At 52.3% G+C, this 14,881-nt stretch overlaps 1 protein-coding gene across 7 annotated transcripts in view; it reads right to left on the bottom strand.

Moving 5' to 3' along the window:
- agpat4 (1-acylglycerol-3-phosphate O-acyltransferase 4 (lysophosphatidic acid acyltransferase, delta)) overlaps positions 1–14,881 on the bottom strand; it is a 221,678-nt gene that overhangs the window by 36,096 nt on the left and 170,701 nt on the right. For all 7 annotated transcript variants that reach the window (XM_038803483.1, XM_038803453.1, XM_038803474.1 and 4 more), the window contains one exon: positions 4,334–4,532. In XM_038803483.1, the coding sequence (XP_038659411.1) occupies positions 4,334–4,532 (199 nt within the window). The remainder of the gene's footprint in view (positions 1–4,333; positions 4,533–14,881) is intronic.

Here is a 14,881-nt window from a genome sequence, read left to right on the forward strand (position 1 = left end):
AGTCCAGAAACTGGAGGGGGCTGGTTCGGGGTGGGAGCATCGTGTTTCACTTCATGCGGATGACCTGCTCCTGTATATTGCTGATCCGGTGGAGGGGCTGGGGGAGGTCATGCAGTTTCTTAGGGATTTGGAGACTTTTCGGGGTATAAGCCGAATGTTGGAAAAAGCGAGCACTTTGTGATGCAGGCGAGGGGCCAGGAAAAGAGACTGGAAGAGTTACCGCTTAAGATGGTGGAGAGTAGCTTTCGCTACTTGGGCATTCAGGTGGCTAAGAGCTGGGGTGCCCTGCACAAGCTCAATTTAGCGCGGCTGGTGGTTCAGATGGAGGAGGACTTTAACAATTTGGGCGGTGGATGGATTTCATTTGTAAAGGGCAAATACCCCACCTTATTTTGTTAAATGGTTAAACTGTTAAACGGTTAAGTTGTTTTCTGTTTTACTGTTATGTTTTCTTTTTGTTGTTTTTCTTTTTGTAGTGGCTTGTAAAAATTGAAATATTTTGAATAAAAATACATTTTAAAAAAATTAACTGAATTGAACGTCCAGAGACAGCCACTTAATAGGCCTCTAAAATCTCCCTCTGGATCCCGCCATCAACGTAGGTGGTTTGCTGATCTGCAGTTCATCCCAAACGCAGGATTGGAACCAGGGAACGAAACTCCTGCCCAAAATGTGTTGTGATTAAACTGGATCCTCACAAACAAAAATTACCCTGATTTACAAATGAAAAAGAAAATCAGAAATGTCATCATGATATATCGATTAATAAACATATTTCAAACACCTGCTTCAATTCTCTTCTTTTGTACTATCCTCATCTTTGATGTCCAATACTAGAGTTTATTGCTTAGCTCTCTTCTGCTCCACTGCATCCTCATCCCTCTTCCCAAGATCCAACCCCACGGGACTCAAATATTGTACTCACCAAGCCTCTTTCCAAACCAGCTGTCTAGGGGGAAAAAACCCTCTCCTAAGCTCACTGTTCATATTGTTCCCTTTCTTCGGGCATGTTTCCTACTTCTTACTTTCCAAAACTATCAACCATTTTCTTCAATAGCCTAAGTTCTCCCCTTCCATCCTCGCCTATCAACTCATCTTCAGCTTTCCATTCCCTTTTATGCAGCTTAAAATGTGACAGACCCAAATCATTCTATTGGTTCCTACCAGAAACTTTGCACATTACCCATTCTATCTCCTACCCTGACAACTGATGAGTGAACTTCTATATCTTTCAAGTCTGATCCGCACTTCAAATTCTGGGTCCATTAGCATTTACTTCAATCTCCAAAATACTTAGCATATCCATGTCTGTCTCATCCACAACTCATCTGCCCTCCCCACCAAATAACACAAACCTTTATCCACACATTTGCCACCTATGAGATTGCCTTCAACGCCTTCCTCGCCAGACTCGAAAGCGCCACGCTACATAATAATAATCGATGATAATCTTTATTATTGTCACAAATAAGATGTTATTAACACTGCAATGAAGATACTGTAAAAGCCCCAAGTCGCCACATTCTGGCACCTGATCGGTTACACTGAGGGAGAATTCAGAATGTCCAATTCACCTAACAAGCACATCTTTTGCCACTTGTGGAAGGAAACCGGACCACCCTGAGGAACCCACGCAGACACGAGGAGAACGTGCAGACTCCACACAGACAGTGACCCAAGCAGGAATTGAACCTGGGACCCTGGCGATGTGAAGCAACAGTGCTAACCACTGTGCTACCGTGCCGCCCATAAGCTCCAACTCACATAGAACCACACCATCTGCATTCTATCCTGTACCAAGGCCCACTCACAAACTACCTCTTAACAACTGGCTTCCCATTCCTCAGTGCATTAGAGTTTCAAAATGTTTTGTTATTTACAAATCCTTCCATAGATTTGCTCAATGCAAACTGCCCACCAGCTCCCTTGGTTTGACCTCCTCTCCAACATGGGTTATGATCTTTGTTTCACCTATTCTTCTGCTCAACCATTGGTGGTAGCTTTCATCCATCTTATTGCTCTCGTTTCACAGTAACTTTATGGCAGTGTTAATATAAGTCTACTTGAGACAATAAAAAAAGATTATTATAAGATTATTCTGAAATTCTCTTACTAAGTTCATTTGCCTCACTGCACTTCTTCAACCCTTCCCCTACTCTTTCCACTTATTTGATCTCAGATCCAATGCCACAATGTGTGTTGGTGCATTAAAATCACAGAAGTGCATGTGCTTTGTTCTTCAAAAAAGGAGTCGTGTAAATTGCAGTGGTAAATTAATGTAATGGTTTTTAAACAAATACTTGCAAAACATTTTATCGACAAATAATTCCAATATGCAAGATGCCCTTGCTTCACCTTTCTCTTTGTCTCTTCTCCCTTTGTGAAGGTATTGACTGCTTGTTAGTGTACAACATCACAGGTGCCATCCATTCTCCTGCTGCTCACCCAGCCAATCATTGCTCATGATGGAACCACGACAGTAGCTGGTTACAGATCATTCAAACAAGAGGGACTTTGGAAGTTATGGCCGCATCCAATCCTACCTCATTAACTGCATATAGATATAGACTGCCTTTAAGTGTGGAAAATATGCCACGGTACTTAATGGATGTCAAGCAAATGAGCAGGAATTAGCGAAAGTGCTTGAAGAAATGGTTTTGAATAGATTTTAAGGAGAATTTTAAAATCTGTGTAGAGATATTAAGACAGAAGAGTTTTGAGCAAAGAGAGCCAAAAGCCCCATTAAAGAAACATCGCCATTGGTTGTCCCTTGTTTTGAGGATGAAGTCTACACAGGATCATGAGTTTCTATAGTGGGTCTTCATGAAAGTGAACTGTCTAATTCTGAACCCACAGATCTTTCGGCACAGGGTGCAAGATGTCGCAAGATGTAGTGGAATCTGAAATGGAGGATTTCCTTAATTTCTGCTCTGCTGCCGCTTTTTCTCATCCTTCAGGCAGGACTTAAAAGTGTGATGGACATGCTGTTGCCATTTTGAATGATTGATAGCAAGCTCCTCCCAGTCAATAGTGTTAATGCTGTTGTTCTTCAAGGAAAGCTTAAGAATGCCTTGAAGCATTTTCTTTGGAACATGGGCCATTTGAGATAAGACTTTTTTGTGTTTATGCACGGGATGAATGTGTCGCTGACTAGGGGCAGCATTTATCACACATCCCCAATTGGCCCCTGGTGGGGAAATGCTGTCCAACCATTCAGACAGCAAGTCAAAGTTGATTTTGCAGGAGTTTTGTCTGAATGTTTGTGGAGTTAGTGTCAAGATGCTAATTTTTGTTGAACAGTCACTGAATTGGGAGGATGCAGCAGAAGCATTGCTGCTGGAATTTTGCTAGCACTCCTATATGTCACTGCCAGTCTCACTGCTGTACAGAGGTGTGTTGGCGACAACTGCTCTGTATACTTAGGACTTTGGTTGACTAACGAGGAGTTTGCTGTCAAACACTGGTTGTTGTAGTTTGTAGAAGACTGAGCTGCTGCAGTTGATCATGTGCTTGATCCCCTTATCAATGGTGACCTTTTGTGAGAGGTGGCTGCCAAGATATGGGAAGTGCTTAAAAGGAGTAATAAGATAAGGAAGAAGGGTGACAGTTATATTCTGACGTGTGGGAATAGAGGAGCAAGGTCAAGCAAAAGTTTGCTCAGGATCAAGTTTAATGCTTTTGAAAGGAGAGAAAATCATAAATCAGCCTAACTCAGGGAACATGGAGCCTTGGCAACCAAAAAGCAGAGATCAGCTAACGTGAGAATAGACAAGATTCTATGATAATCATCTCCTTGAATTTATATATTGCCAAACCATAATTATGACAGTTGCTGACCCAGCCTTTCCCGACATATGATTCAACTGCAGGTAGAGGAATTAAAAATGAAGGACAAGGGTAATGCACAAAGGATACGATTAAATAGGATTAAGGAACAGCCCATCCTTCAACCATGGTACCTATCTTCTGCCTAAGATAACATGCACATGCATGGTAATCACCTCTACATGCAATTGTGACATAAGTGACGTTCAGGAATAAACCTTTCATGACAGAATCAGAATGCAGATTCTAAAAGATAACTGTTACCAATAGAAAAGGTTTTGCAGTTGTATATTTGAACAGGAGATCCCAGATAAAAATTAGATTTTGAAATTCTGGAACAGAGCCTTTGAAAAGGGCATTTCTGCATTGTTCTGCCAAACCTTCCCCAGAGTCAAGGTATTTAAACCCCTTTTTAATTCGGAACAGCCTGCTCATTTTTGACAACTCAAAACTCATGCCGAATACATGCTGCACATTCTAGATAGGGACAGAAAACCAGATAGCTTACCTGCAATGATGATAAGTGAAAAAGTGACGAGGGTCCAGGAAGATCGATCGCAGATCATATTAGCAACTAGCTTAAATAAAGGAAACAGCAGCAGAATAGCCCAGAACAGCCAGTTTACAAGGACCCATGGTCGTTTTGGTGGTACAATTGGAGTGCCTGGATAAGAGCCTCTTTTGAAGTATTCCTCCTGCAGCATATCCTGGAATTAGGGAAAGGAGTGTATATTTAGTGAAAATTATGTTTCCAAACAAAGATTCGTCCATCATATTGTTTGTACATCACTTCTCAAGTAGTTCTGGTCATTTCTGTAAACAGATGTGAGTATTAACAGGTCAAATCATCCAGTCTACAGAAAGGAGACTGGATCTATGACTGAGATGCATGTCAAGACCTGGGGAGGTGTCGACTCACTGAGCTCAAGAAATTTCAACTTCCAATGGACAATTCCCATGCTCCCAAAGACCCTCTACAAATGTCTCCAAATCAAGAGTTAAAGTCGGATACTTGGGACAGTTCCAATGTACCTACCTGAATAGTTACACAGGAAACGATACAGGTTAAAACCTCATCTAACTCCTGGGTAACTCCATAAAAGATCACCCAACCCAAATACACACATGAACCCTTCAACCCCCAACCCCCACCAATCACTCTCTCCCACCTACCCCTCCCTTTTCGTCCACACTCACACATTTACTCACTCACTCAGCCATTTACTAACATAATATGATTAGGGATAGTCAGCATGGTTTTGTGAAGGGTAGGTCATGCCTCACAAACCTTATCGAGTTCTTTGAGAAGGTGACTGAACAGGTAGACGAGGGCAGAGCAGTTGATGTGGTGTATATGGATTTCAGTAAAGCGTTTGATAAGGTTCCCCACGGTCGTCTATTGCAGAAAATACGGAGGCTGGGGATTGAGGGTGATTTAGAGATGTGGATCAGAAATTGGCTAGTTGAAAGAAGACAGAGGGTGGTGGTTGATGGCAAATGTTCAGAATGGAGTTCAGTTACGAGTGGCGTACCACAAGGATCTGTTCTGGGGCCGTTGCTGTTTGTCATTTTTATAAATGACCTAGAGGAGGACACAGAAGGTTGGGTGAGTAAATTTGCAGACGACACTAAAGTCGGTGGAGTTGTAGACAGTGTGGAAGGATGTTGCAGGTTACAGAGGGACATAGATAAGCTGCAGAGCTGGGCTGAGAGGTGGTAAATGGAGTTTAATGTAGAGAAGTGTGAGGTGATTCACTTTGGAAAGAATAACAGGAATGCGGAATATTTGGCTAATGGTAAAATTCTTAGCAGTGTGGATGAACAGAGGGATCTCGGTGTCCATGTACATAGATCCCTGAAAGTTGCCACCCAGGTTGATAGGGTTGTGAAGAAGGCCTATGGTGTGTTGGCCTTTATTGGTAGAGGGATTGAGTTCCGGAGCCATGAGGTCATGTTGCAGCTGTACAAAACTCTGGTACGACCGCATTTGGAGTATTGCGTACAGTTCTGGTCGCCTCATTATAGGAAGGACGTGGAAGCTTTGAAACGGGTGCAGAGGAGATTTACCAGGATGTTGCCTGGTATGGAGGGAAAATCTTATGAGGAAAGGCTGATAGACTTGAGGTTGTTTTCGTTAGAGAGAAGAAGGTTAAGAGGTGACTTAATAGAGGCATACAAAATGATCAGAGGGTTAGATAGGGTGGACAGTGAGAGCCTTCTCCCGCGGATGGAGGTGGCTAACACGAGAGGACATAGCCTTAAATTGAGGGGTAATAGATATAGGACAGACGTCAGAGGTAGGTTTTTTACGCAAAGAGTGGTGAGACCATGGAATGCACTACCTGCAACAGTAGTGAACTCGCCAACATTGAGGGCATTTAAAAGTTTATTGGATAAGCATATGGATGATAATGGCACAGTGTAGGTTAGATGGCCTTTAGTTTTTGACTTCCCATGTCGGTGCAACATCGTGGGCCGAAGGGCCTGTACTGCGCTGTATCGTTCTATGTTCTATGTTCTATTCAGATTGGATATTTCAACTTACCATATGGCAGTGTGTGCTGTAAAAAAGGGGCATGACTTGACTTCGAAGGTATGCTGTGTTCCATATTTGTGGGATAGCCATGTTCGTTAGACTCAGGCAGAAATACCGAGCAGTATCGGGACAGGCAAATGTCTGGACGCAGCAGCAATCAGGCAATAAATGTTGCTCATCAGAAGATCTGGACCAATATTTAAGGGTGTTGTAGCTTTTGCCCAAAATGATATGGAACCCACAAGTAAGACAGTTTGGCACAATAACTTACAAGCTTTCTTCAAGCTCAAGGCATACAACAAACAGATCATGCTACTATTTTGCTGTTAACATGGACTGTATAGGCGCAATCTAACCAAATTGTAACAAAGTCTTGTGATGAGTGCATTTAGCCGAGTGTTTCCCGCCGCTCAGTCAAGATACATCACGCTATCTATCAGGACTGTTGCAATTCGGGGGCTTAGTGGGGTATGCCCTGCAGAGGCCGCACTTAGTCCTGTTTCCTGCACTCAGGAGTCCCAGTCAGCGGAACTCACATTGTTAGAATCATAGAATATATACAATGGAGAAGAAGGGCATTCGACCCATGGAGTCTTCACCAGCCCTCCAAAAGGACACCCTAGCTAGGCCCATACCCGACCCTATCCCCATAACCCGAAAATCCCACCTAAGCTTTTGGACACTTAAGGCGCAATTTAGCATGGCTAATCCACCTAACCTGCACACCTTTGGACTGTCGGACCAAGACTGGAATTGAACCTGGGTCCCTGGTACTGTGAGGCAGCAGAGCTAACCACAGTGCCACCATGCCATCCCTGGTCTTTGAGGGGAAGGCATTAGATCTCAGAACCTCGGCAGATGCGGTTAGTGCATATTAGAGTGAGACTAGCTGTCTCGCTCTAACGTGCAAGATTTGCCAGATAGTGATCTCACCCACAATGGGCGAGATTCAGATCACTGTCTCACGAGATCGTTTTATATCTCGAGGCACGGCGAACAGAGCTTCTGGGATCTCCTGGCATCTACCAGCAGTGCCACCTTTTGGGCGCAATGCAGCTAGTAGACCGTGCCCTATATATTCAACAGTTAAAAATAAAGAACCATGGGGAAAAATCAGACTGCACAATGCAAGCTTCCTTTGTGCAAAACTATTTCCAATAGGGAATGGGTGTGGAGTGGAAGGGGGGGCTGTGGGAGGCAAATAGTTGCTGTTGTTAGGGAAGGAGGGAAAATGAGTAGTAGCCGTTAGGAGAATGGGAAAGAGTAGGTTTCAGGAAGAGAGGGATCTCATTGAATGGCGGTGCAAGTTTCAAGGGCTGAACCTCTGCTTCTATTTCTTATATTGTCATTTTCTTATGCATAAGGATTCTCAAATCCTTGCATTGACTGGTCTCCCGCCTTTTTAAAACAATGCTCTTCTTTTCCATTCTTCCCATTAATGGAAAATTTTACAGATTTCCCTACATTATACACCATCTGCCACATTGTTTCCTCACCACTGCAACCTCTTTGCAACGGTCTCACAGCTTACTTTCCCACTTATCTTTATTTAAACACGATTTAAACACGTTTTGTGAGCAAATAATTTACCAACCCAAAATTAGAGCAAGGAAAATAGCTTGGCTTCGGCTAATTTTCAACACATCTCACCACAAAATGTAAACTCCAGCTAAATAAAAGCAAATTACTGCGGATGCTGGAATCTGAAACCAAAGAGAAAATGCTGGAAAGTCTCAGTAGGTCTGGCAGCATCCGTAGGGAGAGAAAAGAGCTAACGTTTCAAGTCCAGATGACCCAAAGCTAAAAGACTTGGAAAGTGGGATATATTTATACTGTGGGGTGAGAGAATGAAAGATGAGCCATCGCCACAGAAACCAAGGGGAAAGTGTGCTAATTGCAGTCCCCAGACAGAACAAAAAGGTGTGAAAGGCCAAATAGCAGAGAAACTAACATAAGAGGGTAAAATATGACAGATGTAGATGTGGGGGAAGCAAAGGGGAGAAAAGGCAAGGACTGGGGGGATAAGATAGGGGGGGGGGGGGGAATATGTATAAAGAAAGACAAGAAAGAAAGAAAGAAATGGTAAAAGACAGTTAAAATGAATTGGGAAAAGAAAGCAAAGGGGTCGAGGTGAAATGAAATTGGGGTAGAGCTAATCATCTGAAGTTGTTGAATTTGATGTTAAGACCGGAAGGCTGTAGCGTGCCTAACCGGAAGATGAGATGTTGTTCCTGCAGTTAGCGTTGAGCTTCACTGGAACATTGCAGCAGGCCAAGGACAGACATGTGGGCATAAGAGCAGGGTCTTGTGTTAAAATGGCAAGCAACGGGAAGGTCAGGGTCCTGAATGCACACCGAAGGTGCTCAGCAAAGCAATCACCCAGTCTGCATTAGGTCTCTCCACTATAGAGATGACCACTTGGTCTACTGCATTCGCTGCTCCCAATGTAAACTCCAGCATTGGGCTCTACATGAAATAACATTAATTACATTTTTATAGAATAGGCATGTGGCAATTTAAATTGGATGCACTGCAAATAGTGATTTCACTAGCTAGTTTAAGAATTTAAGTAGTATTCAACGGGTGACAAAACACTAAATGACAGTTTGGAAAATGCCAGAAACTTAAATTTTGTGCGATATCACAGTAGTGAAACTCAGGATTATGAAATAAAGTTCAAGCACTATTAGCAAACTATTATTAGCAATCCGTATTAAACTTTATGTGGTTTGAAATTATAACTGCTGAGATCCTGGAACATGAAAAGAAATCCTGAGTGTAATAACCCCCTTGAGACCCATAGCAATGACCCAAGTGATCTCCCCATGAAATAAGAGCTCTCCCACTGAGGGGGCGGAGGCCTAGCAGCTGGGCTCGAGAATCTAGTGTTCAAAAGCTAGCCCAAATGGAACTTGTGCTGTATGCCATGTTGCAGCCTTTATGTACATTTTCAAAATAAACCTTCGTTTGTGTAACCTTTACGATTGTATACTGGCAACAAGGAAAAACTACGGCTTCGATTCTGGACATCTGGGGCGAAATTCTCCGACCCCACGCAGGGTCGGAGAATTGGCGGAAAGCGCCGTTATGTCCGCTCCCGCAGGTTTTCGAATTCTCCCGCCGGTAAAAAACCGGCGTTGTGCAAATCCCGCCGGCAGCCTGTGAAAACAGCTGGCGCCGGCGGGATTTCATTTTTTTTGCACTGACCTTAAATCTCCGGCCCGGATGGGCCGAAGTCCCGCCGACGTGGCCACGGGTCACGTCGGCGAAAATCACAGTTGATTTAAAACGGCGTCAACCATTGATGATGGTTGACGCCGTTCAGTGTCGGGGGTGGGTTGCGGCATCGGGGGGGGGGGTGGGTCGCGGCCATCGGGGGGGTGGGTCGCGGCCATCGGGGGGGTGGGTCGCGGCCATCGGGGGGGTGGGTCGCGGCCATCGGGGGGGTGGGTCGCGGCCATCGGGGGGGTGGGTCGCGGCCATCGGGGGGGTGGGTCGCGGCCATCGGGGGGGTGGGTCGCGGCCATCGGGGGGGTGGGTCGCGGCCATCGGGGGGGTGGGTCGCGGCCATCGGGGGGGTGGGTCGCGGCCATCGGGGGGGTGGGTCGCGGCCATCGGGGGGGTGGGTCGCGGCATCGGGGGGGTGGGTCGCGGCATCGGGGGGGTGGGTCGCGGCATCGGGGGGGTGGGTCGCGGCATCGGGGGGGTGGGTCGCGGCATCGGGGGGGTGGGTCGCGGCATCGGGGGGGTGGGTCGCGGCATCGGGGGGGTGGGTCGCGGCATCGGGGGGGTGGGTCGCGGCATCGGGGGGTGGGTCGCGGCATCGGGGGGGTGGGTCGCGGCATCGGGGGGGGGGGTCGCGGCATCGGGGGGGTGGGTCGCGGCATCGGGGGGGTGGGTCGCGGCATCGGGGGGGTGGGTCGCGGCATCGGGGGGGGGGTCGCGGCATCGGGGGGGTGGGTCGCGGCAACGGGGGGGTGGGTCGCGGCATCGGGGGGGTGGGTCGCGGCATCGGGGGGTGGGTCGCGGATCGGGGGGTGGGTCGCGGCATCGGGGGGGGTGGGGTCGCGGCATCGGGGGGGTGGGTCGCGGCATCGGGGGGTGGGTCGCGCATCGGGGGGTGGTCGCGGCATCGGGGGGTGGGTCGCGGCATCGGGGGGGTGGGTCGCGGCATCGGGGGGGTGGGTTCGCGCATGGGGGGGTGGTCGCGGCAAATCGGGGGGGTGGGTCGCGGCATCGGGGGGGTGGGTCGCGGCATCGGGGGGGTGGGTCGCGGCATCGGGGGGGTGGGTCGCGGCTCGGGGGGTGGGTCGCGGCATAGGGGGGGTGGGTCGCGGCATCGGGGGGGTGGGTCGCGGCATCGGGGGGGGTGGGTCGCGGCATCGGGGGGGTGGGTCGCGGCATCGGGGGGTGGGTCGCGGCATCGGGGGGGGGTGGGTCGCGGCATCGGGGGGTGGGTCGCGGCATCGGGGGGGTGGGTGGCGGCATCGGGGGGGTGGGGTCGCGGCATCGGGGGGGTGGGTCGCGGCATCGGGGGGGTGGGTCGCGGCATCGGGGGGGAGTGGGTCGCGGCATCGGGGGGGAGTGGGTCGCGGGCATTCGGGGGGGGGGTGGGTCGCGGCATCGGGGGGGGGGAGTGGGTCGCGGCATCGGGGGGGGAGTGGGTCGCGGCATCGGGGGGGGGAGTGGGTCGCGGCATCGGGGGGGGGGGTGGGTCGCGGCATCGGGGGGGGAGTGGGTCGCGGCATCGGGGGGGGGGGGGGGTCGCGGCATCGGGGGGGGAGTGGGTTGCGGCATCGGGGGGGGAGGGGTTGCGGCATCGGGGGGGGAGGGGTTGCGGCATCGGGGGGGAGTGGGTGCGGCATCGGGGGGGGAGTGGGTTGCGGCATCGGGGGGGGAGTGGGTTGCGGCATCGGGGGGGGAGGGGGTTGCGGCATCGGGGGGGGGGGGGGTTGCGGCATCGGGGGGGGAGTGGTTGCGGCATCGGGGGGGGAGTGGGTTGCGGCATCGGGGGGGAGTGGGTTGCGGCATCGGGGGGGAGTGGGTTGCGGCATCGGGGGGGGAGTGGGTTGCGGCATCGGGGGGGGGAGTGGGTTGCGGCATCGGGGGGGGAGTGGGTTGCGGCATCGGGGGGGGGGTGGGTTGCGGCATCGGGGGGGAGTGGGTTGCGGCATCGGGGGGGGAGTGGGTTGTGGCATCGGGGGGGGAGTGGGTTGCGGCATCGGGGGGGGGGTGGGTTGCGGCATCGGGGGGGGAGTGGGTTGCGGCATCGGGGGGGGAGTGGGTTGCGGCATCGGGGGGGAGTGGGTTGCGGCATCGGGGGGGGAGTGGGTTGCGGCATCGGGGGGGGAGTGGGTTGCGGCATCGGGGGGGGGAGTGGGTTGCGGCATCGGGGGGGGGAGTGGGTTGCGGCATCGGGGGGGGGGTGGGTTGCGGCATCGGGGGGGGAGTGGGTTGCGGCATCGGGGGGGGGGTGGGTTGCGGCATCGGGGGGGAGTGGGTTGCGGCATCGGGGGGGGAGTGGGTTGCGGCATCGGGGGGGGAGTGGGTTGCGGCATCGGGGGGGGAGTGGGTTGCGGCATCGGGGGAGTTTGGGGGCAGCGGCGGGCAGAGAGGGGGGGCCGACGGATGCCCGGGGCCGACGGATGCCCGGGGCCAACGCACCGTCGCCCCCCCCTCTGTACGCCGCTGCCCCCTACCCTAACCACCCCCCCCCCACCACCCCTACCTCCCTCCAACGCCCCTACCCCCCTCCCCTACCCCCCTCCAACGCCGCCCCCCATCTCTCGCAACGCCGCAACCCCCCCCCCCCCTCAACGCCGGGTCCCCCCCCCCTCAACGCCGGGTCCCCCCCCCCTCAACGCCGGATCCCCCCCCCCCTCAACGCCGGGTCTCCCCCCCCTCAACGCCGGGTCCCCCCCCCCCCCTCAACGCCGCAACCCCCCACCCTCAACGCCGCAACCCACACCCCCGTCCCCCTCCCTCTGAAGGCCGGTACCCACACCCCACCCCCTCTCCTCCTCCCCCCTTCCTTCCTCCTCCCCCCTTCCTTCCTCCTCCCCCCTTCCTTCCTCCTCCCCCCTTCCTTCCTCCTCCCCCTCCTTCCTTCCTCCTCCCCCCTTCCTTCCTCCTCCCCCCCTTCCTTCCTCCTCCCCCCCCTTCCTCCTCCCCCCCTTCCTTCCTCCGTCCCCCCTCCTTCCTCCTCCCCCCCCTCCTTCCTCCTCCCCCCCCTCCTTCCTCCGACCCCCCTTCCTTCCTCCGTTAGTGGGGGGGGTGGTGCGGCGTTAGTGGGGGGGGTGGTGCGGCGTTAGTGGGGGGGTGGTGCGGCGTTAGTGGGGGGGGGGGTGCGGCGTTAGTGGGGGGGGGGTGCGGCGTTAGTGGGGGGGGGGTGCGGCGTTAGGGGGGGGGGTGCAGCGTTAGTGGGGGGTGGGGGGGGTGTGGCGTTGGAGTGGGGTGGGGGGGTGTGGCGTTGGAGTGGGGTGGGGGGGTGTGGCGTTGGAGTGGGTGGGGGGTGTGGCGTTGGAGTGGGGTGGGGGGGTGTGGCGTTGGAGTGGGGTGGGGGGTGGGCGTTGGAGTGGGGTGGGGGGGGTGTGGCGTTGGAGGGGGTGGGGGGGTGTGGCGTTGGAGTGGGGTAGGGGTGGTGCGGCGTTGGAGTGGGGTAGGGGTGGTGAAGGGGGTAGGGGTGGTGAGGGGAGGGGGTTGGGGTAGGGGCAGCGGCGTACAGAGGGGGGGGCGACGGTGCGTTGGCCCCGGGCATCCGTCGCCCCCCCTCTCTGCCCGCCGCTGCCCCCAAAACCCCCCCCCAAATGCCGGAACACCCCCCACCCCCCCCCAATGCCGGAACACACCCCCCCCCCAAAATTGCCCGGGAACACACCCCCCCCCCCCCAAATGCCGGACACACACCCCCCCCCCCACCCAATGCCGGAACACACCCCCCCCCAAATGCCGGAAACCCCCCCCCCCCCCCCAATGCGTATCGCGTCAGTCCGCTGCTGGCCCCTCCGGGAACGGAGAATAGCGGCCTTAAAGAAGGCCCCGACGCCGGAGTGATTAACACCGATTTTTTTCGCAGGCAACCCGCGTTACGAAGGGCTACGGAGAATCCAGCCCCTGGACCGCATTTGAATTCCTCCGCTCAAGTGCCAGGTCAGAGCAAGTTTAAAAATGCCACTTTTTGGGAGACTTGAGGCTTTTAACGCAGGCGGAGAAGATTGGGCCCAATATGCCGAACAAATGTGATATTTCTTTCAGGCAATTTTGTCGACCAACAAAAAGGTAATACTCCTGACTGCCTGCGAAGCCCCAATTAGAAGCCTTACCTATCCGGCGGCCCCAGATTGAAAGACCTTTGATGAGCTGGTATCACTTGTTGCAGGCCATTCGGACCCCAGACCGATGATCGTACAGAAGTACCAGTGCAGAAGTATCGGTTCAACATGGCTGGGCAAACCCAGAGGAGCCTGTCACGGAATTCCTGATGCACCGAGGCAAGCTGGCTGAGCATTGCGACTATGGGCTATCCTTTCCAGTGATGTTGCAAGACTGCCTTGTGTGTGGCATAAACAACTTGGCAACCCAACGTAAATTGCTGGCAGAACCATCTTTGGACTTAAAAAGGGGCCATAGAATTATTCCTCTCACATGAAAACTTTGAAAAGGGAGTCGAGGAACTCCAGGCTCCATGGATATGGATGGAAATAGCAGCAGCTGCCCTCCATTCAGCCAGTATTTCCCCAAGAGCAGAGCCTATGCAACCCAGTCACCACCCGAGCAATGTAGTTGTCAGACCCATTGGCCAAGAGCCACCGCAGCCCGATGAAACAGCTCTTCTAAGCTCGAGAAGACTCACAACAGTGCTACACCTCTGATCACAGGGACTGTGGGGGCCGGTAATACCAGAACCGACAGCGAGCAAATCACCTGACTCTACCCACAGCCGGGGCTTTACACACAGCACGACCCGATGAGGATGATTGCATGCAATTAAATTGCATTACTGCACCAAAAGTAGGGCCCATCAAGATCACCACCCAGGTAAATGGCCACCCACTAGAGATGGAAATATATATATGGGCTGCACACTTGGTTATTCAACAGCAAATGTACTTGAAACTCTGTACGGGATCCAACACCTGGGCCTAAGAAACACTAAGACACGAGTGGTAACACTTACCAGAGGGCCATTAACCATCATTGCAATGACAAGTCTGTTTACCTACAGGCAGCAATCGGTTCACCTGCTACTGTTAGTGGTTCAGGGGCCCAGACCCAGCCTTGGGCCGCGACTGGTTACAGAGGCTCCGCCTGGACTGGCATCAGATTTTTAAAATGGGTACAGGTGGGTCATACAAGGTCCTGGAAAAATAGCCGTAAGTCTTCCAAGAGTGTTTGGAGAAGATAATGAGAGCCATGGCCAAAATGTGCATGGACCAGGAAGTCCAACCCAAATATTTTTGGCTCTCCGAGTTCCATTCGCCCTACTGTCAAAAGGATGATAAGTTCAGTCGGCGAGAAGAC

Source organism: Scyliorhinus canicula, chromosome 1 (assembly GCF_902713615.1).
Source record: "Scyliorhinus canicula chromosome 1, sScyCan1.1, whole genome shotgun sequence".
Classification (NCBI taxonomy): domain Eukaryota; kingdom Metazoa; phylum Chordata; class Chondrichthyes; order Carcharhiniformes; family Scyliorhinidae; genus Scyliorhinus; species Scyliorhinus canicula.